The sequence below is a fragment of the Cottoperca gobio genome, chromosome 6 (assembly GCF_900634415.1).
Source record: "Cottoperca gobio chromosome 6, fCotGob3.1, whole genome shotgun sequence".
Taxonomy (NCBI): Eukaryota; Metazoa; Chordata; class Actinopteri; order Perciformes; family Bovichtidae; genus Cottoperca; species Cottoperca gobio.
In genome coordinates this window covers 27090652-27115224 of record NC_041360.1, presented here as the reverse complement: position 1 = coordinate 27115224, position 24573 = coordinate 27090652, and the positions used below count along the sequence as shown (strand labels likewise).

General features: G+C 40.2%; 1 protein-coding gene and 1 long non-coding RNA gene across 2 annotated transcripts; both read left to right on the top strand.

Annotated features, from left to right (window-relative positions):
* Positions 1–1489: 1489 nt before the first annotated feature.
* Positions 1490–1852, top strand: LOC115009264 (uncharacterized). The gene is made up of 3 exons (XR_003832370.1): positions 1490–1551; positions 1622–1669; positions 1779–1852. It is a non-coding gene; the product is annotated as an uncharacterized LOC115009264 (long non-coding RNA).
* Positions 1853–21145: 19293 nt separating this feature from the next.
* On the top strand, positions 21146–24301 carry LOC115009256 (troponin I, fast skeletal muscle-like). Its single transcript, XM_029433128.1, has 6 exons — positions 21146–21275; positions 21641–21677; positions 22043–22171; positions 22756–22845; positions 23692–23868; positions 24136–24301. The coding sequence occupies exons 1-6, from the start codon at positions 21268–21270 to the stop codon at positions 24223–24225; spliced, it is 531 nt and encodes a 176-aa protein (XP_029288988.1). The 5' UTR covers positions 21146–21267; the 3' UTR covers positions 24226–24301.
* Positions 24302–24573: the final 272 nt, after the last annotated feature.

Genomic DNA, 24573 nt, shown 5'->3' with positions numbered 1-24573 from the left:
TAGCCCCTGTTGGACGGGCCCTGTCCCCCATCCCTTCACCTTCACACGTGAAGCGCAGTCGTTTTGGACGCCCGGTCCCCCTCCCGCCGTGAGGGCCCTTTCACTTTTGATTGTTCGGCGGTTTTGTTTTCTCGTTTCAGTTCTAGTAATTCTGGGGGGGCCTGTGTGTTGACCCACTTGGGACATAGACATTCACAGAACACAGGAGAGGGGTTACATCTCCTTTAACACCGAGGAGCTTTCTGGGTAATGGGGGGAGTTAGCGGAAGTGAGAAAGGTACCGGTGAATATAAATTCCCCTGTGGTGACTGTTGGGGAGGGATTATTTACTATTGCCGCTGTATCACTGTTGTTGTTGTTGGGATGTAAACGTTTTGACTTGACAGATTGTCTACCGTCTCCTCGTATATACGCATGCCCACATTGGTGACCCTGACGTGATACAGCGGCAGTAGTAAATAATCCCTACGCAGTGGGGGCTGTGTTCGAACAGTGGGTGGGTGGTGCCTGGCAGCCACTCGCTTTTTTCAGCCGCAAGCTACGTGACAACAAGAAAAATTACAGCACTTTCGACCGGGAGCTCCTAGGTGTCTTTCTCGCTATTCGGCACTTCAGGTCTCTGCTTGAGGGCCGACGTATCACCGCCTTTGTGGACCATAAGCCACTGACATTTGCTATGGCCAAGGCCGCCGAGCTGTGGTCTGGCCGCCAACAGCGCCAGCTCTCTGCTATCTCAGAGTTCACCACGGACATACAGCACGTAGCCGACTGCTTCTCTCGACCTGTGGTGGCGGCCATCCAGTTAGGCCTCGACTATGCTGTCATGGCTTGCGACCAGGCCACTGACAGGGAAGTGCAGGCCTACCGGACAGCCGCCACTGGGCTGCGGTTAGAGGACCGTTTCTCGTGCCCGAGAGGCGTTTCGAGGCGTGCCTCCCTCCCGGGGGTTCACTCACCTCCTCACCATGGTGAACAGGACGATGTAATATAATATATTATATAATATAATATTATATAATATAATATATTATTATATATTATATATAATATAAGATTATATATAATATAATATATTATATATTATATATTATATATTATATTATATTATATTATATTATATATTATATTATATATTATATTATATATTATATTATATAATATATTATTATATATTATATATAATATAAGATTATATATAATATAAATAAGTAGCAGATGGGAGAGATTACACTTTTTGATAGCTCTGATTATTCTGATCATAATTTTCTGCACATTTTTATAATAAATTGATAATTTTTCATTAAATTAAAATTTGGATCTAAGTGAATGTTTTGTGGTTGTGCGTCGGACAGAGCCAACCCGGCCCGACCGCTCAGCAACATAAAGTTTGTGTCCAGACGTCGCTCTGAATAATTTGATGTAGTGAAAGAGCCATTTGGTATCCCATGATGCATTGCTGAACCTGGTCGGTTAATCTGCGTGTCCTATAGGGAGAAGGACGTGGCTGCTATCGATGTGAACATGGGATGTCCTAAAGAATACTCCACGAAGGTGAGTTTCCTGTCGGTAACCAGCTGCTGCTCTGACCTTTGACCTCTGGTTGACCTCTGACCTCTTGCAGGGCGGGATGGGAGCTGCTCTTCTGTCAGATCCCGACAAGATCGAGGCGGTGAGTCCTGTAGTATTGTTTCAATAAATGACATGTGCAGCTCCACATTCAGTCGAGTACATGTTTTAAATCCCATTGATTCTAAAGACTTTATATATTTTATCTGCAGATCCTCAAGAAGCTCGTCACAGGAGTGTCCATCCCGGTCACCTGTAAAATCAGAATCCTGCCTTCGGTAAGATGTAAACAAAAAAAGAATTATCAGTTTCACCTTTTAATTTATGAATCTGCTTAAATATATTATATACTTTAAATAAGACTCTTTAATTTCATTCTGAATTTCTTTTAGCGTACAATATTTATTATTTATTGTTGTCACGTGATGTTTTTACTTCTGTTATTGGATATTACAAATGTTTGTCATCATATATATTATATATAATAATATGTATTCTATGTATCTTTTATATATATATATATATATATAAATATATAAATATATAAATAAAAATATATAAATATATAAATATAAAAACTTTTCTCCTAATATTATTTATTAATCCTGTTTTTCTTACTTATTTCATGAAATATTAAAACTTTTTCTTCAAATATTTCGACTTTGTTTCTCAAAATAATACAACTTTCTTTTCTTGAAATATTACAAATTATTTTCTCGATTCATTACGACTTTTATTTTATTTCCAATATTACAACATATTTTTCTGGAAATACCATCCTGGCCTCCTCTTCCTCTTCTAGAAACTGGTGCAGCTTCTTAAACTGCTCCTTAATCTGCGTCTCTGTGCGTCGGGCCTGGACCTTCATGTGTCCTGCTGTTTGATCAGACTTCACTTTAACTTCTTCTAAAGCCTCTAACTTCTTCTTTAAGGGCTGCAGAGTTTCCTGAAGTTCCTTCTTGTGTTGTCGTGCAGCTTCATTGATGGGTCTGAATCTGTGGTCGCTGTGTTTCTAAGAATCTTCATCATTACAGTATGTTTGCATGTAGAGGGGAAAGTAAAACATGGAGTAGGAACAGGTGAATCCTTGTTTAACTCTATAGAGACATTCAGCAGCGTATTCTGAACATCCCACCAAGTTTCTAAATTGCAGGACTTTAATTGTGTCATTATAGAAACGCTGCATTGTAATCATGAAGTGTGTGATCGGTCTCGATCCCTCTCTAGACATCATTTAAGCAGCTGAAGGGACTTTGTGAAGCCAATCCCGCTCGCTGCCTCTTGGGGCTTCCGTTTCATCGACCTGCTTCTTCCCGAAACACGTTCATGGCCTCCTCGACTTTACTTTATCTTTGAATTTGCAGACACCCCCTTTTTCAGCCAACAACATGTCTAATGCAATTCTGTTCTGTTGTGTCATTAGGCTAGTCTTCTCTAATTGCTCATGCACTCCAGCGACAGCATCTCTGGTGTAGTTTACGAATCTCTGCTGGTTGTAATAAATGTAATTAATCCAATCTACATTTTTGTTGGCAGTCACTCGAACGAAAATGGACTCAAAGCCCGCTGCAATTTGATTTCTAGCTTTGAATTCATTGGGGACACCATGTGGTACTCCTATATAGTCTATGTAAATTGTGGAGCTGAAACTTCCACCGGGAACAGAACGTTTAGCTCGACTCGGGAACCCATCCCCACTAGACAGACCAGAGAGTTCTTCAGCAGAGATTGGCATGATGTAGAAAGGCATTACCAACTGTACCAATGCACAGGTACCTACCCAGTCTGGCAGTAGGGCTGGATACAGGGTTTTTGTTCCACAGTACCACCATACGTCAGCTCTGGCAAATAACATGAATCATACCTTTGTTGCAAAAACCATCCCTCCTGCGGTAACCTCTATGGTAGAATGACACTTCAAATTTCAAATGTCCTACCTGAGTGCCTGCTCCACTGGTCTTGCTGATGCACTCATAAGCACCCTCATAGGCCCTGAATTGAGGTGGAATGACGTCTTTTCTGGTCACTGGATACAACAAGGCCAAAGATGTGCAGCCTGGGGGATTAACAAATCAAATCAAATCAAATCAAATTTATTTGTATAGCCCAATATCACAAATTATACATTTGCCTCAGTGTGCTTTACAGACTGTACAGGTTACGACACCCTCTGTCCTTAGACCCTCTGTCCTTAGACCCTCTGTTCTTAGACCCTCTGTCCTTACACCCTCTGTCCTTAGACCCTCTGTTCTTAGACCCTCTGTCCTTAGACCCTCTGTCCTTACACCCTCTGTCCTTAGACGCTCGCATCGCATAAGGAAAAACTTCCTAAAAGAAACCCCATAATTAAAGGGGGAAAAATGGAAGAAACCTCAGGGAGAGCAACTGAGGAGGGATCCCTCTCCCAGGACGGACAGACGTGCAATAGATGTCGTGTGTACAGGATAAACAACATAGTACAAATACAACATTTGATAGAAATGATGTTGTGTTGAAAAAAAGAGAAAGTATGGATGAATCCAAGAAAATGTCAAAAAGGCTTCCTGGTGTCCAGCAGGACCAGGGCAGCAGGCGCAGCCACGATTCATGATCCTAACGTAAACTTTATCAGTGGCAACCTGCCACATGAGAGACAGACACTCCGGAGATGATGCCTTGGATGATGAGTTAGTAACATACATTTACATAAATGCATACAGATAGAGAGGGAGAAGAAGAGAGGGAGGGGAGGAGAGAGGAAGAGAAGGAAGAGAGCAGGGAGGTGTCCCCCGGCAGTCTAAGCCTATAGCAGCATAACTAGGGGCTGATCCAGGGCAAACCTGAGCCAGCCCTAACTATAAGCTTTATCAAAAAGGAAAGTCTTTAGCCTGCTCTTAAATGTGGAGAGTGTGTCTGCCTCCCGAACACAAACTGGAAGCTGGTTCCACTGGAGAGGAGCTTGATAGCTGAAGGCTCTGGCTCCCATTGTACTCTTAGAGACTCTAGGAACTACAAGTAACCCTGCAGTCTGGGAGCGCAATGCTCTAGTTGGTTTATAAGGTACTATGAGATCTTTAAGATATGCTGGAGCCTGACCATTAATTGCTTTGTAAGTCAGGAGAAGGATTTTGAATTCTATTCTGTATTTTTTTCCAGAAGCCAGTGCAGAGCAGCTAATACAGGAGTAATATGATCCCGTTTCCTTGTTCTTGTCAATACACGTGCCGCTGCATTTTGGATCAACTGAAGAGTCTTAAGCGACTTTTTGGGACAACCTGATAACAATGAGTTGCAGTAATCCAGCCTTGAAGTAACAAATGCATGGACTAGTTTTTCTGCATCATTTTGAGACAGGATGTGTCTTATTTTTGCAATGTTACGTAGATGAAAGAAGGCCTTGAGATTTGTTTTATATGGGAGTTAAACGACAGATCTTGATCAAAGATGACGCCAAGATTCCAACAAATGTGTACAAAGCATGCATACACTGGAGACCTGATGGGTCATTATTCAAATTCAATGGGAATGGCATAGTAGCTAAACTAGGTCTAGCAGTGGTGCATGCAACACAGATCGCCTGATGATTTTGTTCAACAGAGTATCTCACCCAATCCAACCACACATTTCTCTCTTGATATCCTGTCTCCACTGCCATTGTTTCTTTAAGATTAGTGATGTTCAGATAAGTCACACTCAATTTTTTCTTTGCTAAATCAGCATACATTTTCTGGGTCTTTTTCTCAGGAGTGTTTGTTCCTGGCTCTATTACCTTCAACCAAAAGATGAACAGTGGGTCTTTAGGATTTTTTGATATTCCTAAATAGTACAGGCCAGAATCAGAGAGTTCAGGGTGGAAAACTGTGATGACCACAGGGTTACAATTTGTCGGATGCCCATTACCAGGCAGAGTTCTTGGATCAGGATTAGGATTAGGTGGCTCACTTTCATCGCACTGACATGGGCTTCGTTTTATGATTCTCCATTTTTCATCCAAAGGGTGTTCTAGATTCATCCATCCCCCGTTCGAGTGTGAAAACACATCTCCAAAATAACTGGGAGGTGTGCACAGATACTTGGCTTTTTTGGAATCGCAATGTGTGCTCCATATGAAGCCATTAGCAGACACCATGGTGTTTACATCAAATTCATAACGAGGTGATCTTGTCTCTCTCTACTGTAACGGTAATTCCGCCTTCCTTAATATCTACGGCTTCGTCACGTTTCATGCGTTTCATTCGTTTCATTCGTTTCATTCGTTTCATTCGTTTCATTCGTTTCATTCGTTTCATTCGTTTCATTAGTAGGTTGTTAGGGGGTGAAGTATCATTTTGGATTTGTTTAGTTGTTAGATTGTCTGGTTCTTTACTTGATTCATGCAGCCCAAACTCCCACCATGTCAAGGGGAGTACTACAAGAATTGCAAGCAGTGCTAACCCAGCTAACACCCAAGTGTTTCCCCACAGAGAAATATTCTTTTTCATTTTCTTGTCTATTTTTGGTTAATGTTTAACTGGTTTTATCTGCTTACTGAGACGGACATGCAAATAATTGTGACTGGTGTAAAATGAGTATAATCTAAGGACAATTTATCCTCTGATGCTGATTCTAGATTCACAAGTCATTACCGTTTTGTTCCAGCAGGTTCAAATCTTGTCTAACTTCTGCTAAAGAGCGAGAAGGCGCTGGTGCGGGTACACAATGTGTGAGGTGGTGCCAATTAGCTCCTGTTTTACCTTTTACCCGGAGCGCGTGTGAAGTGCGTTCTGTCACCTCCCACGGTCCAGTCCACCTAGGTTCAGACCACTTTCTTTTGTGGACCTTGACCCTTACCCAATCACCTGGTCCAACAGGAGTCTCTGGTGGTTCGTCAGGTATCTCTGCTGCTGCTTCCACCTGTGTAGACAAAACTCCAATGATTTCAGCCAAAGCCTTGACATATTCATCTGCCTCAATCTGCCATAGATCTAATACAGGACCGTGCCCTCCTTCTCGTGGAGGGCCAGGCATTGGTCTATGGTTAACAGTTCATGTGGAGACAAATGTGTTTGACTGCTTTGTGAGGATCTCATTGACATGAGTGCCAAAGGTAGGGCATCTATCCACTTTAACTTGTTACTATAACATGCTTTAGCAAGTTTTCTTTTAAGTGCTTGATTTGCACGTTCTACCAAACCCTGTGATGCCGGATGATATACTGACCCAAATGTGTGTGTTATGCCAAAATACTTTTCTACTTCTTCAAGCTTATGGCTAGTGAAGTGTGTCCCATTATCTGATCGTATGCAACGTGGAACTCCATACCTTGGTATGAGTTCATTCTTTAACCATTTGATTACAGAATTGGCATCTTCTGTTTTGCAGGGAATTGCTTCAATCCACTTAGTGAAATGATCGACCATTACCAAAACATATCTGTACCCTCTTACAACATTTTCTGCTCCCATGTCTGTATAGTCAATACATATCTCTTTGAATGGTGCGTCTGGCACTGGAAAACGACCCATTGGACACCTGTATGTTCTTTTATTGTTAAACTTACAACAAGTATCACATTCTGTTTCAACCATCTCCTTCATAAATGGGTGCCACCATTCTACCTCTATGTCCCTTGTTGTTCTTAGTTTTCCAACATGCGTGGGGCCATGGGCTTGTTTTATCAACATGTGGCATAGTTTAGCTGGTGCCACGAGTCTGCCATCATGAGCTCTCCAGATTCCTTCAGTCTTGGTGGCTCCCTTATGAGCCCATTGATTATGCTCATAGACTCCTGCTTGTGCTTGCATTTCTTTGATTCTCTCCAATGTGAGTTGCTCTTGATTTTCACTGTTCAAACAAATCATTTGCTGAGTGTAGCCGCCTTCTACCTTACCTGCCTTGTCTGCTGCATCATTTCCTTTTGCCACTGCTGTATCAGTTTTCTGATGACCTTTGCATTTCATTATGGCAACATGTGATGGCAGCAGTGCCGCTTTCAGTAGGGCTCTTAATGCTTCAGCATGTTTGACAGGATTTTTGGATGAAGTCAGGAAACCTCTTCTCATCCACTGGGGACCGTCAATGTGGACAGCGCCATATGCATAAGCAGAGTCTGTGTATACATTTACTCTCTGGCCTTCTCCATGTTTCAATGCTTGTGTTAACGCGACTATTTCTGCAAGTTGTGCAGAGGCTGGCTGTGGAATGATGTGTGCTTCCAAAGTTAGTGTGTTTTTCCCACTTTGTTGCACCACAGCATAGGAAGCTACATTTCCTTCATCTCCTTTGTAGCAGCAGCCATCACTGTATAGAATTTTATCTGGATTATTCAATTGTTCTGTTTCCAAATCTGATCTAATTTTAAGATCTTGTTGTGAGACAAATGCACAGTCATGTGGGTCATGGCTTTCTGAATTCAGTCCTGTCGCCATGTTGATTGTCCCTGCCACATATGTGATGTGGGGCTTAGTTAGTGTTTCTTCTATCTTTACTTTTCTAACTGGAGAAAAAGTGAAAGCTTGTGAGTTTAGAAACGCCACTACACCATGTGTAGTGTTTACTTTGAGAGCGTGGCACATCACTACGTGTGCAGTCTTTTGAATTGTCTTTGCTAGAGCAGCTAGGTGTCTTGCACAACCGGTTTGTCCTTGTTCAACATTGTCCAATTTTGAGCTGTGGTACATCAGTACATGTCTTTCTCCCCCTTTTTTCTGAAACAGGACTCCATTTACCATCCCTCCTGTTTCAGAAACATCCAAATGAAAATCATCATTGTAGTCTGGGGAGCATAGATGTGCAGCTTGTCCCAAGGCTTGTTTAGTCTTAGTGAAAGCTTCCTCGCCTTCTGTAGTCCAGATGTGAGGTTTCTGTTTCCTGCATGTCTCTGAGTGGTTGAGTCAGATTTCCATAATCTGGTACATGAGTCCTACTGTAACCCTGGACCTGTCAGTCCAAGAAATGCCAACATGTGTTGTACTGTCTTAGGCTTTCCATGTGATAGGCTTGAGGTCCTTTGTGCATTTGTTAAAGTCAGGCTGTTTGCAGAAATGAGTCTTCCCAAGAAAGTGACTTGACTTGACTTCTTGCCACTTGAGTTTTTTCTTTCTTAACTTTGTATCCTGCTCTTGCAAGTAGTGTGAGGAGATTTGCTGTGGCTTCCAGGCAGGATTCAGCAGAAGTGCCTGCGAGCAGCAAATCATCAACGTACTGGATCAGAGTTACTGCTGGTGGTAGTCGTAAGCTCCTTAAGTCTTTTTTCAGAGCTTGATTGAACAGTCCTCGGCTGTCTTTGTAGCCTTGTGGCATTCTGTTGTAGGTGTATTTCTGTCCTTTATATGTGAAAGAGAATATGTCTTGTACTTTAGGATCCAATGGTAGACAAAAGAAAGCATTAGCCAGATCTATGACTGTGAAGTATTTGTGTTTAGGATTCAAATTTTGAAGCGCCTGGAACAGGTATGTTTTGTGACACCGTGGCAGAATTGATTTTTCTTAGATCATGGACCATTCTCCAGCCTTTGTTGCCAGCTTTTGGGACTGGCAAGATGGGTGTGTTCCAGGTGGAATCTGAGTGTCTGATTACTCCAGCTTCTAGGAGTCCAGTGATTGTTGCTCCTATTCCTTCAACCTGCTCTCTTTTGAGGTTATATTGTGATAACCAACATGATGATTGTTCTGTTTTCAGGGTCACTGAGACCTCATGATGAGGCACAAAACCTACATCATGATGGGATTTCTTTAAGTGTTTCTTCTGTGTCAGGATGGTTGGTGTGTTCTCTTCCATGGTCTCCTTCCAGTTTTTGTTCTTCCAAGATGCCAACATCCATACTGTGATGAGTGATTTTCCACATTATCTCATCTTCTGCTCTCCATACGCAAGTAATATTAGTTGGGAGCCAGTTGATTGACAGAGCTCTCTTGACCATGAGACCTAGGGACCTTGCTTTAGATCCTACTGCCAATGCCAGTGTGATATGTGGCACTGCTTCAGCTGATAATGCATACCATTGCTGTTGTTCTTTTGTGAGAGCACAGAATGCAGCCACACCTTGAGGTCCCACGTAGATGTCTTTGACTTCTATTTGCTCCTTTTTCATGTTCTTTTCTTCCTCCCAGGCTTGTTGGTACTCTTCGTCAGGTTGACGTAAGTAGTTATAGGTTCAGTGAAGTGGGTCAAGTGGAGGTCCATATGGAGCTAATGTGTTGATCCAAGGTTTCCATTCCATGTAGGTCTTCTGAACTCCTGGAGTGTCTTGATCTTCAGTCAACAGGCGGCTCCAATACACTGTTGTTGTAGTTTCTTCAATATCTTGGGTAGGGCTTGATGTCATCACCAAGATCCTTTGATCTGTTTGATACTGTCCATGCAGAGGTATTTGTCCTGGAAACTGTATAATCAGTCCATCACTGGAACATAGAATTTGTGCTCCAGTTTTAACCAGCAGGTCTCTCTACCTCTACCCATCAGGGATTGTTTACCAACTTCAGTGACCAATGGCATGGTATACTTTTGTTCTTCTATTCTTCCTGAGTATCCAACTGTCCGAAGGGTCTTTGTGGAGAGAGCTGGTGTTTTTCCTTTCAAGGAAGTTATACAGGACGCTGTTGCTCCTGTGTCCACCATCAATTCCATTTTTTCTCCTTCTATCGTACAGGTGACCATTGGTTCATTCTGAGCTGGAATAGCTTCACCTGCAGTTGGATCCTCTGGGCATCCTCATTGGGAGGAGCCTTCCCAGCCCTGGGAATGTTCCCATGCAGAGAGAGGCATTTGGTGAGTGTTGGGAGGATTTCTTCCTCTTCCTCTTCCAAAGCCTTGCTGTCCTCTTCCTCCTCTTTCATAGTTGGAATCCTCCTCTTCTATTGTTAGAGTATCCTCCTCTTCCTTGGTAGGCGTTTCCTCCTCCTTATTGCTCGTACTGGTAGCAATCTTTGACCCAGTGAGATGTACTTCCACAATTAAAGCATCCCTGTTGTGGAGCTCTTTCACCATCTCTGTAGCGGTTGTTTCCCCCTCTCCATGCTCCTCTGTTTGATACTTGCCATGGAGGTCCATTCTGAGGAACTTGTTGCTGTCTTTGTGTCTGTCTTGTTGTTTCTGGGGATTCTTCAGCATCGTACTGTCCCATTAACATCTGTTCCTTCTCTCTCTTATTTCTTGAAGCCTCAGTGTCTTTCTCACACATTTGTGCCTTTGCCAATCTTCTGGTGATTGTCAAATGTTCTTCTTCCTTCTGCACTTCTGTTTGCTTGTGTTGCTCTTCATGATGCACGAGGTGCTCTCTCCAAAGTACATCAGGCATTGTGTCTAGTCCCACCACACTCTTCAGACAGTTTTGGACATGAGCAGATAGAGCCTTTATCACTGCATTTCTCCACAACATGGTAGCTGATGCAGAGGAGTCATGTCTTTCTCCAGTGCTGTCTATCCAGACACCTTCGCTTCTCTTCAGGAAAGCATGCATTTCTTCATCATTTCCTTTCTTTAGGCCTGTCACTGCTGTTATGTTGCGGGTGGTGGGAAAAGCTTCTCTTAGAGCATTCCAGTAACAATTCCTGTACTGATTGAAGGACTTCTCATCGTCTTCCGTTATGCATCCAGCGGTGATATCCATGTCTAGCATTCTCTTTTTTCCTTCCAGTCTGCCAATGAGAGTCTTTAAATCTCCCACACACACACACGGTCTCCTGCTGTGTATTTCTCAAATTCATTAATCCATTACTGTCCTCCTGAAGTGAGGGGAGGCAGTTTGGACCCCAAACTCTCCAAATCACAGTATACCATGCGTGGTATACTGTGTTCCCTCCTGGAGTTGCCATGAGTGGCATCTGTTGTACTGCTTTTTGTTCTTTTATCTTATGTCTGGTTCTCATCCCAATTGGCTGTTCTTTAATTTTCAGCTTTCCTTCCACAAAGTATGTCTTGGAGTCTCTTATTTCTTCTTGGAATGTGATACTGAAATTGCTCTCAGAAGTCCTTGAGCTTCTTCTAGCTTGTGCCTGTTCTTCCTCTTTTTGGGATACGAATATTACTAACTGTTCTTCTTCATCATCAGTATTGTGTCTTGTCTCCTCTCCGCTCTCTGGTCTTTGCTTGATTGTCGTTTCTTCCTCCAGTCTCTCCTGGCTGTCATAGCCCGTTCTTTGGAGTGTACCATCATGTTTGTTTATTTCTGCCCATATCATTGCTTCTTCTTTGCGTTTTTCATAATTTCGTGCCGCGTTGGGTAGCTTTTCATCTATTCTTCTCTCGAGTAGCATGACATGTTTCATCAGGAAATCAAGTCGTTTCTCTGTATCACCTGCCTCAACTTCCAGACATCCTCCCTTCACTTCACTGCCTGCATTGGAGTGGGATTAAAAGGATTGTGACTGGGTGAGTATGCTGGAGGGGCGGAGACTTGTGTCAAATCTGGGTAGAGTTGAGGTGTAGGCAGGATAGGTGTAGTTTCCTCGTGTTTGGTGCCTTTTTCTTCTTATTTTGCTTCCCTGACTACACAGATTGTGTCAGGTGCGGTCTGAGGTATGTTCTTGAAGAGTAGAAGGAGATGCATAGCTCTGGATTTTCTGTTTCCAGCTTTCAATGCTGCTTTCTTTGCGGTTCCAAATCTTTGTTTTTCTCCTGTCTTCTCCTATGCTATCTTTTGTTGATATTCTGCATTTTCAAAATCATAAACTGCTCTTCTTTGGTCCTCAGTTGGACCTGGCTGATCATCAGTTGGAAACAGTCCTCTTTCTTGCCTCGTCTTTCCTCTAACTTTCTTTCTTTCACTTGGTTTGGTGCAGGCATCCAATCGTTGGTACATTCGTTCTTTGTACAGTGCTGTGGATCCAAGCTTGACTTGTTGTTCAGTTTTTTTTTTTAATTCGAATACATTTTTGAGTGAGAAATAAAAAATAAAAAATTTGAAATCAAAATGTTTTTAAAGTTTGAATCTGAAATAGAAATAAAAATAAAAAGTAAGATTTTTCAAACTTTGGGACAATTTATAACAATTATGATTATTATAATTGGTACACTTCTATCATTGTACTCCAAGTGGAGATATTTGAATGTTGGGTGTAATTTCAAACTTGTCCTCTAGGGGACAATATTTAAATTTAGGTGCACTTCTATTGTTGTACTCCAAGCATTTAATTTTATGTGTAATTTCAATTTTGTCCACTAGAAGGAGGCATTTATCCACAACAAGACAAGTTCAACTAAAGTTTAAATGGTCAAAGTTCAAAGTTCGGGAAACCAAAAACTTTTTACTTCCTAGTGGAGAATTTACAGAATTACAAAAACAGGAAGTGGACTACAAGTCATAAATTAGGACTACACGTTTCTTTTTTGGGCCTAGTCCCTTTGTTCAACAACTCTTAGCTTTGTATTCACTACTTTTTGGTCTTTATAAATACACAACTTCTTCGTTTTAATTCCCACCCCAAATGCTTCGGCGTGAGACTCAAAGGTTCTGTTTGTCTCGAAATACTTTCCGTAGTCTAACAACTTCTAGGCGTTTTTTACACGCCGGAGTTGCTGGCTTCGTTAAGTTTTCGCATCAACCAGTTCCTTCTGGTGAGACTTTTCAACTTCTAAATAACATTAAAACCTCCCTGTGATTCCCCTTCATCTAACGATAGTCAAACAGTCAGTTTGTACGGTTAATTCTGAAGCTACAAACGTAAATGTATTAACCAAACGAGCGCTAGCTCCTCTTTAGCTTCAGTCAGACCCACTCGGCTATAAAGCCGTTAGCATTAAGTTCGCTTGGCTTAAACGCCTCAATTCATTCACTTACAGACAATATTGCTTTTCAACAACACACACACGCATCCTTCAATAAATAGTTTTCAACCCACACTGCATTAATATTAGTTTTATACAGTCTACGTCGGATTAAATAGGGTTTTTATAGCCCCCGCTAAGAAGAGTTCACTCTCTTCTCACACAACCGAGTTACTCGCGTGTTAATTTAAAAAATGTTTTTACCTTAAACTATATCATATGCTCGTCTAGGGAAGATGAATTAATGTAGTAAGACAATGAAGTATTCGTCAACCACAACCACGTAATTACATCCAATTATTCACTGTTAAAGCTTTCTCATTTTCGCCAAAACAGGCGTCTTTCGTCTTTTCCTCCGCAGACTCACACCAGTCGATTAGACTGCTCTTTCTAACAAAGTCTTGATATTTTAACTTACACTATTCAATCAAGTGCTACTCAAAAACCTTCTTTCAGGTCTTATTATTCCTTACTCCAGGTTCAATTTTAATACCTTCTGTGCACAGTTTCGTTTCATGCAGTATTTTTAAAACTCAGCCATCATCACATCAATTTCAGTATTTGCAAACTTAGCATTTGTATTTTTCATACGAGGCAGTCGTCGGGGTGTGTCCCTTTGTACTTGCAAGTACGATTACTATTATAAGCTATGCACTTTTGAAATCAACAGGCTTGCTCACCTTATCGTTTTGGCCGTGTTTACAAGTACCTAGGGATCGCACGGATACAACATTTCATCTTTCTAATATTGTATTTCCTTGAGTGAAGCACATACTGTGTGTGAAGGCATTTTAAAATGTAGTTTTCTTTTTCTTTAGATGTTATTCTACATTGTACGTGTGCCCAAAGACTAAATGTTGTATGATGGGAACATTTCAGGAGCTACACGGAGTCAAGAACTTCAAAATGTTTATGGAAGACATGTTATAAACCTTTTTCCTCATTCGTCAAAAATCCTCATTTTGAGTATTAATAAAAGTAAGAGTTTTAATGAGATCTAAAAACGTCAACATTGTACTCTCAGTTAATTAATTAATGTCTGAACAAGACTTTAGACCAATCAGAACACATGTTGCGACGTTTTTCTTTGTGGTACTAAATAATTTCTCTGGGCGACCGCAGCATTCAGAAGCTGAGAAATGACACATATTTGAATAACTGGTATGTAAAGGACTCCACCTCTGTTTGAACTACTGACTGTGTGTGTGTGTGTGTGTGCTCTGCAGGTGTGGTGTGTGCAGTCGACACACTTTGAGAGTTGAAGATGAGCGACTGACGTTCAGCAGATTTAACAGCCGACTGAACAAAAAGAAGAAGAAATGAGATTGAAATAAAAGGAAATAAAAGGAAATAAAAGTCGTCGCTACTCTCAGGTGAGACACGTTTATTTATTGAGCACATTATAATTATTTCCTGTTGTTTCCTCCTTCGTATCTTTATCGTTTGAGCTGCAGACGCTTGTTGTGTTTGTGCTTAAATCCCAAAACACACATCGTCCACTTTCACTGTTTCACAAGAAAGGTTCACTTCCTGTCACATTTCTTTCAAGCTTTATTTTATTTTATTCTTCCCTTCATCCCCCCCCCCATCCCTCTTTCTCTAGTCCCTCCTATCTGTCCTTCTTTACAAACTTTCCCCGTCTATGTTTATTCATTCCTGTTTCTTCTTCTTTCTTTTGCTTAGTACTTTTACACAGTTACCTTTCTGCCCTCAGCACTTACTTTAATTTTATTTTCCATTTCCTGCCCAGCCTTCAGTCCGTGCCGTTGATTCACTTACTATTTAAAGTGACTGCAAACTTCTTTCTTGTTGGTGACAAAGAGACGTGTGAGGACCGTGTGACGTCACGGTGTACGGACACACAGCGGGCTACACTGCCGTGTGTAAATGTTTAATCTGTATAAATCCTCTTCCCGAAAAAAAAAAAAAAAAAAGATTTGTACATTTACAAAAGTATTTTGTAAATATCAAACAGATCTGCAAATACACAATAAATTCTACAAATAAGAAGAATATCTGTTAAAATATTAAACTTTCCATTTTTGTGAATCCAGTTTTTAGTCTGAACGAAAATCCACCTAATTTCAAAATAAGAGCATGGAGTCTTTCTATAAGCTTCTTTTTATTTATTTTTTAATAATCAGTGATACGTAATGTGTGCCATTATTGTATTACGTTAATGTGACTCGTGAGTATTAGAGTGTTTATTTGTAAGATTCAGATAGATGGATTCACAAATGCTTTTATTTTATCTGTAAATTAATTCAATGTATTCAGATATTTTTTGGGAATTTGTTTGTATTTTGCAGATCTGTGTTATATTTTTACAAAGTGATGTTACATCTCCGAGGTAAATAAAAAGTATTTTATTCATAAATAATAATACTAACAATAAGCAGGTTCTCCTGGGTTAGGGTTAGGGTTAGGGTTAGGGTTAGGGTTAAGGTTAGGGTTAGTGGGTTAAGGGTTCAATTGATTTAACTATTTGGTTATTTATTTACATTTGTTTAATGTTGCTATTTATTGTGCAACACATCAATAATTATAATCTATAATATATATATACTACATAATGAGTACTTTTACTTTTACTTACTACAAAGTTTTTCTACTTTGACTGAAGTCGCAGCTCTGAGTCTCTCTGAGGCCGTCGAAGAGTTTTCCTGCTGATTGCAGTGGAAACACGGAGACGTTGGGAGGAGACGTTTCCTCTCTCATCAAACACGTTGTTTTTTGGGGAAAGTGTCGGCTGGACGTCACCTCCTTCCTCCTCACTCGTTCTCCATCACGACTCCCTTATTGTCCAGAAAGACTTCGGCAGCGAGTCGGGACGTCGACACTTCAGTAAAACGCATCATTAGTGAGTGAATGTCCGGCTTTAATCTACGAGACGCTGAACATGTGAAGAACACGCCAGAGGAAAACGTCTTTTAGGATTTTTATTTTTTATGGATTTATGTTATTGAGTTTTTTTTCAAACATGTTTGGTGTGGGAGCGTGAAACGCAGGTTTGTCAGCCTATTGATTGCAAATGAATTTACTCAAAAGATAAACTTTTATATAAATATATTATGTTACTGCACTTTCTTTAGTTCAACTCTGGTGAACTTTGACCTATGGGGGGGACGGCGAGCCGGAGAGTCCAAATCTGAGGCTTCCGTAGCTTATTAGCGCACAATATATAAAAATAAAAACAATATATAAAAATAATCTACTTTTAGTTCACCCAGTGTCGAGTCGTCGCTTCTCTGCCGCACCACCCGCTGCTGCGTGATGCCAAACGTGTCTCTAGTTGCTCTGTAGCTCAGGAATGTCGCCGCAGACACCAGGTTTGTAAAACTGCAAAACACAAAGGACAGAAACTGGATCACCAACATTTAGTGACATTTATTTAAACTAAAATCTCCGAGGTCGTCACTTTAACCTCCTTTTGTCTGAGGATGTTTAGCAGACATGAAAGTTTCGTGAGAAGCAGTTCAGACCGGTGACGTCTGGACGAGTGCACCCCCAGGATGTGTGCTAAGTGCAAAGTGCTAAGTGAGGACATTTCTGTCAAATTAAGGCGTCAACGTAAATAAAAAAACCTTTTAGACAAACCCACAACACACACACATAAAATGCAGTTTTTATAATCAGAATTCGGCTCATTATTCACACATTTATAACGGTGCAAAGTAAAACACAGTAAGAGAAAATAAAATGTGAAAATAATATATTTAGAAAATAAAAGATATTATTAAAAACATTCTAAATGATAACCTCTGTTCTATTCCTACTACAGCACTCACACAGTGGAGGACACCTGAAGTGTTCTTCAGACTCACTTTGTCTTAAGCTTTGTTGTTGTTATCAGAGCGCCGGTCGGACGGAGGACGTGCTGTTTGTTCATGGTGGAGGCCTGAAGGTGGAGTTTCCACTCACTCATGTGGTTTTAGACGTCACTGTTGTTACGTAAGTGCATTCACTCAAGTGCTGCACTTACGTTCACGTTTGAGGAGCTTTAGTCACTTGTCACAGTTCTTCCTCCGCTTCCTGTCAGTTCAACATGTTTCTGGAGATGAGTGTTCGAGATCAACTGAAGGATGAAGATTCTCCTCTTCTTCAGATCAATAAAGTCTTTAAAAAGTCTCTTGATCAGCTGGAAGATGATGTCACAAAGCTGAAAACTGTTGACAACAGACTTCTCTTCTTCTTCTCCTTCTTCTTCTTCTTCTCCTTCTCCTTCTTCTCCTTCTTCTTCTCCTTCTCCTTCTTCTCCTTCTTCTTCTCCTTCTTCTTTTCCTTCTTCTTCTTCTTCTTCTTCTTCTTCTTCTTCTCCTTCTCCTTCTTCTCCTTCTTCTCCTCCTTCTTCTCCTTCTTCTTCTTCTCTCTTCCGTCTTCTTCTTCTCTCCTTCTTCTTATTCTCCTTCTTCTCTTCTTCTCCTCCTTCTCCTCTTCTCCTTCTCCTTCTTCTTTCTTCGTCTCCTTCTTCTCCTCTTCTCCTTCTCCTTCTTCTTTCTTCGTTCTTTTACATGTTCCTGTTACATTAATGTGTGTGTTACATGTTCCTGTTACATTAATGTGTGTGTTACATGTTCCTGTTACATTAATGTGTGTGTTACATGTTCCTGTTACATTAATGTGTGTGTTAATGTGTGTGTTACATGTTCCTGTTACATTAATGTGTGTGTTACATGTTCCTGCTGCATTAATGTGTGTGTTACATGTTCCTGTTACATTAATGTGTGTGTTACATGTTCCTGTTACATTAATGTGTGTGTTACATGTTCCTGTTACATTAATGTGTGTGTTACATGTTCCTGTTACATTAATGTGTGTGTGTTACATGTTCCTGTTACATTAATGTGTGTTACATGTTCCTGTTACATTAATGTGTGTGTTACATGTTCCTGTTACATTAATGTGTGTGTTACATGTTCCTGTTACATTAATGTGTGTGTTACATGTTCCTGTTGCATTAATGTGTGTGTTACATGTTCCTGCTGCATTAATGTGTGTGTTACATGTTCCTGTTGCATTAATGTGTGTGTTACATGTTCCTGCTGCAGATGTTCCCTCCTTTACATCCTGTTGGTAGTTTAATGTACACATATTTTATAACATCATCACATGTTTTGTATCTTTATATCTAAAAGTCAACTTTTCATGAGTTCCTCAGAAACACACTTTTCATCTTTGTGACAACTGTTGTTTTCTTTCAGCTCTTTAATTTAATGTTGGTTTTGGATGGATGTTTTAAAAGGATGATGAAGGTGATGATGTTACTGTGGTTTATTTTGGGGATGAAGTGCTTTGTGTTGAGGCTCTTTAGTGAAGCGTGGCGAGGTGTGTTGGTGTAAACGGACGCTGTGGTCGGGAAGTGAAGGTCGTGTTTATCTGTTATCACACAATGTGTCAGCGCTCATACTGACAGCTTTGTGCAATGAAATGATTTTTCTCTGTTTGATCCAGTTATGCTCACAATGGTCCGCATGACAATTATATTATTTGTTAATTATTCAACCGTTCAAGTCATTAAGAACAAATACTTATTTACAATGGCAGTGTGGGCTTATTGCATTGATCGTTGATGCTATGTTGATCATATTTAATTGTATAACATTTTCTATTCATACTTTGTCATACTTATACCTTTTTAATGTTTTAAAACGTTTTTCCTAATTATCCATTTATAGTTTTTTATGAATTTAAAGTATAGTATCATCAGCATAAGTAAATATCTTTCAATAAATAGGGAAATAAATAAAAACAAAACTTTTATCTGCTAAAATGGATCAAGAGTCCAAGAATATATATATATATTATTATATATAAGAAAGGAGAGGAGAGAGAGAGAGCGAGATGAGGAGAGAGAGAGAGAAGAGAGAGAGAAGAGAGAGAAGAGAGAGAGAAGAGAGAGAAGAGAGAGAAGAAGAGAGAGAGAGAGAGAAAGGAAGAGAGAGAGAGAGAGAAGGGAGAGGAAAGGGAGAGGAGAGAGAGAGAGAGAGAAGAGAAGAGAGAAGCGGGAAGAGAGAGGAGAGAGGAGAGAAGATAGAGAGAGAGAGAGAGATAGAGAGATAGGAGAGAAGATAGAGAGAGCGAGAGGAGGAGAGAGAGGAGAGAGAGGAGAGGAGAGATAGGAGAGAGAGAGAGAAGAGAGAGAGGAGAGAGAGGAGAGAGAGAGAGAGATAGAGAGAGAGAGGAAAGGAGAGATAGGAGAGAGAGGAGAGAGAGAATAGAGAGAGAAGAGAGTGAGAAGAGATTAAAGAATAGTATTATATATGATATATATATAAAGATATATATAGATATATATATATATATAATATATAATATATCTTTAATATATATATATATATATATATATATATATATATATATATATTAAAGATATATTATATATAAATATATATATTATATATCTTATATATATATTATGTATATATATATAATATATATGAGTATAATATATATATATAATAACAACATAGCATAATTTGATTAATTAAAACACAATAAGTCTATTATAAAATGTGAAGGTGTAAAATGTTTTTGTTTGTTTTCCATCGTGAACTTTGAGTTCAGGGGAAGTTATGGATTTTGAGGCTTTTTCTTGTGTAAAAATCAGGAAAGTATCTTTAAATGATTTAATTAGCTTCTTTTGAGACGATCCTTTCAGTTTAAAGTCGATCTGCAGAATCTGAATTCGTTTTTTTGTTTTATTTATTCTGTTAGAAACCGAGATCCACACAATGTCGTGAGAGAAATATTGGATGTGATTGGTATTGTCGTAATCGGTGTTTAAGGACTCTGATTCATCGCTGCAGTCGACTCTGTAAACATTTGTAAACAGCTGAAGAACGTTCACTTCCTCAAAAACATTAACGTTAGCATGGCTGCTAGGATTACTTACATTACATTACATTGGTGGTTGGTGGTTGATGGTGATGGCCTAGTGGCCTAGTGGTACGCATTCCAAACCAGAAGGTTGTGAGTTGCCAGGCTGCCACCCTGAGCAAGGTACCTGAGTTGCTCCAGGAGACTGTCCCTGTACTTAGTTCAATGTAAGTTGCTCTGGATAAGAGCGTCTGCTAAATGTATCTGATGCTTTTGTCCAAACCGACAAAAAGTGCAAACAATCATGGAGATACAACTCCGAACAGCAAGAATCTTGTAAGTACAATATCTTCAAATACAATCGTATAAGTGAACACTGTCTTCAAACAGCCAGTTTGAAGTGCAACATACAGAAACAACAGAATACAAATTCAACTATTAGCTATAAATAAGCCAAACCAGTACAAGTGCAACATACAAAGTACAGTTATTTAGTTTTCTTCATTCGCCGAGGTGCAGTCGAAACAGGTGAGTGTTCAGTCTGCAGAAGGTGTGAAGACTGTCTGCTGTCCTGACATCAATGTGGAGGTCGTTCCACCATGTTGGAACCAGGATAGCAAACAGGCGGGTTTTGTTTGAGGGGAATCTGGGTCCCACTCACAGTGAGGGATCGGAGAGCCGATGGGTCGATGCAGAGCGAAGTGATTACTGTTAGCTTATATACTGTAATTGTAAATAAACCTGTTTTTAAATAACTTATTTTAACTAAATCTTTACGAGTATATGATCTTTAACTTCTGTGTCTTAGTGGAGAAATGTTGTCTTCAGTTCTCAGTTTTGTGTTTGGACGCAGTGATTGTTCTGCACGGTCACGTCATATGTTTGTACCAACAGAGGAGGTATCAGCTGTTTCCTGATAATCCTACAGAAGACAGATCTTCCCTGGGGGGGAGGGGGGGTGTCTCCCTGTTGGTGTCTCGTTTCCTCCTCAGCCTGACCCCACCTTCACCTCGTGTCATATTCCTCTTTGTGTCAGCTGATCAAATCATTAGCTGATTAATCATTTCTCTGTTTCTGAAATACTTTTCTTGTGTTTAAATATTATTTCAAAATGGAACATTATGTTTTTCTGCAGACTTTGAAGCCCAACAAACGCCAAGATGTCAGAGTGAGTCATTCTGGATCTATATGTTCATGAATGTTTTATTTTAAAACAATAACACTCAGTTAAAACGTTAATGTCATGGCAAACCTTTCAATGAATCTTTATCCTGTAAATTGGAAGAATTAAAACAGTATTTTGCTACAGAAACAACATTTGTGTAAATATATGTATCTTATATTCCCATCTTATTATTGAGTCCGAAAACATTCCTGCATTTTTGGAAAATAAGAAGAACTGCTTTCAATTGTTTGCAGTGAAAGTTAATAGTTTTCCTTTTTATTTGCATACTGAGTTCATTTCTTATATAAAATATATTTTTTAAATCATAAATCCTGCATAACAAATTCTTGTTTTCTCAAACCCTTCAGGAAAAAGATGTCATCGAGTCGCAAGCATCACGTGAAGGTAAAAGACTCTTTTATAGTGACGACGTTTACCTGATGTGTTGTTTACCCACGTAAACGAATAATGGCCTGATATTCCCGTTTATATGCAGCCGTGCATTTCCCTCCTGTTCCTTTATGCTGCTTCTTTATGTGGGAACCCTCGACGCCACCGTTAACCTTAGTTGAGAAGCATGTTATCCGACAGCGCTACATACATGTCCAAAGAATTCTCCTAAAACTCCAGTTATGTTTACATATCCAACATGTATTAATCGGGAAATGTTCTGTCTAATTCTGAGTATCCACACAGAAGACGCTGTTTACCCGTATCACAGGGAAACACTGGCTGTTTTATGTGCATTAATATCTGATGTCGTCTGGCAGAGTTTGATGCTGTCCATCGCCAAAGGTTTACTGGAGGAGGAGGAGAGGCAGCGAGAGGAGGAGAGGACCAGGTACATGACGGAGACCTGTCCTCCTGTGTCCATGCCCCGCAGCATGCAGGAGCTGCAGGTACGTCCAGAGTCAGCGGTTATACACAGGGTTTATATTGTGACTGCAGAAGATTATTTACTGTAAAGAACGCCCCGTCAGAGTTTTCAGCTTTAAAAGTTAGACGTAACAATAAAGACATATTAATATCTTAGAAAATATGTCAAAACATGTAGATACTAGAATTTAAAAAACATTAATCTTGTGATGAACTCAAACAGTTTCCTGCAGAGGGTACCAGCCCGTTATTTGAAACAGGCTTATATTAGAGACCTTTATTTTGTTACGGCAGTATGCTGATAATAAAAGCTCAACACTTCCTGTATCTATTTCAAATTAAAAGCCCGGAAGGTATTCAGAAGACGTAATCTGTGTATTTGTATAACAGGGCTTTCATTGTGAAATATTTGTTGGAATGTTGTGGAAGGTTCGTTAAACTGCACGGTTCGTTACCACACAATACAGATTAACACACAATCACCCACAGGGACTGAAACAGGACAATATCTCTTGAGATGAGTTGAAGATTATATATTACGAGAATATATAACTATATTTATATGAGAGTTTTTGGTCCAAAGTGCATCATTTAGTTTTGTGTTCAGGAGCTGTGCAGGGAGATCAACCACAAGATCGACGTGAAGGACGAGGAGCGATACGACCTGGATATCAAAGTCAATAAATCCAACAAGGAGGTAAACACAGCTAAAACAAAGATGGGGAACAAATGAGTCAAACCGACAGATAAAACAGGACAGAGTGTGCAGTGACGGAGGATCTGTGAGAACAAGTCGTTGTGTTAGAGTCAGTAGGGTTAGGGTTAAACAGGGTTAGGGTTAGGGTTAGGGTTAAACAGGGTTAGGGTTAAACAGGGTTAGGGTTAAACAGGGTTAGGGTTAAACAGGTGGGATTTGAAAGTCGTAATGGAGGCAGAGAAGTCCAGAGCCTGGGCACGTGGCAGCTAAAAGCTAAAGAACAATTACACATGTCGTGTAATTTAATCCTGTTTCCGTCGTGTCACTGAAATGCAAAATAAATAATAACCTATGTTTGAAAATGATTGTGAAAACTCCAACTTTGGGATCTAAAAGCAAAAATTAGCACGGCACTTTAAGGACATTCTGCATGTCATGTCTACGCTTTTTTTTAGCTTTTCACGTGTCTTTTAACGCCCCGTTCTCGATCCCGACTCGTCACATCCGGACGTTTTAAAGTCGTAAAGTCCAACAAAACTACTTGGTTATGTTTGGAAAATATGTTTTGGATTCAAATTTGGACGTTTGTTACTAAATAAAGTTAAGTACGTAATTTAAGTAGTCAACGCAAACAACTCAGCGGTTAGCTTTTGTTTTTACACGGGACACGTCCATCTACGCTGACTTTTCCCGCTCTTTATACTACGTCACCTGACTTCCGGTGCACTTGCTCTGCGTGAAATGAAAAGCGATAACGCGCGTAATTACATAAACATAAACGTAAATATCGTTTGTTGTAAATCCAGACTTCATTTTCATCCAGCGTGTAACGTCCCCTCTTTCCAGATCGACGACCTGAAGATCAAAGTTCAGGACTTGATGGGCAAGTTCAAGAAGCCCGTCCTGAGGAGAGTCCGCATGTCCGCCGACGCCATGCTGAAGGCTCTGCTGGGCTCCAAACACACGGTCAACATGGACCTGAGGGCCAACCTGAAGCAGGTCAAGAAGGAGGTCAAGGAGGAGGTGAGGAAGGGGCCTTCATTTATAAATCTTTCTGGGGGACGGACGCACTTTATTACCAGAAGCAGCCGGTGAATATTGTGAGCAGACAGGAGGCCTGTGGATGCAGTGACGTACAAACAACGCGTTTTCAGTTTGACTTAAAAACACTTGAATAGAAATAACAACACTCTTGGCTGAGGTGGAACATATGGAAGACCGGAGAGGCAACCAAAGATGTCTTTCAAACTTTGTTCCAGCTCTGATTTTTGGTCGTCTCTGTTGTTTCAGGAGCTGCGAGACGTCGGCGACTGGCGTAAAAACATCGAAGACAAATCCGGCATGGACGGGAGGAAGAAGATGTTTGAGGCCGAGGCTTAAACGAGCTGCAGTGATTCTATCAGCGACTGGTTTAATCAACATATAGCACAAATACATTAACAAATAACAAAACTACCTTGTGAGCCGCAGAATCTTCGACTGAATAAACAACCTGAAGGAGACGTTTTTAGTTTTGTGCTTATTTGTTGTAAAACCTGAAATACCAGCAGATTATGACGAAGTTTAGACGTTTGATTGCCAAGTAGGTTTGTTTGTTGGTGTGTTGGTGCATGACGATAAATACACTGAGAAAGCCAAGAGACATAATATAAAACATGGATAGGAACATTTACAATGGAAAATATATCTGTATTTTAAGTGGAGGAGCTGTGCAGGTTTGTGCAAAAT

Excerpts from the sequence above, each read along its gene's own strand:
- LOC115009256 (XM_029433128.1), top strand. Across the intron at positions 21,678-22,042 it reads GTCGCAAGCATCACGTGAAG|AGTTTGATGCTGTCCATCGC; the intron begins GTAAAAGACTCT and ends GTCGTCTGGCAG. Across the intron at positions 22,846-23,691 it reads TCAATAAATCCAACAAGGAG|ATCGACGACCTGAAGATCAA; the intron begins GTAAACACAGCT and ends CCCTCTTTCCAG.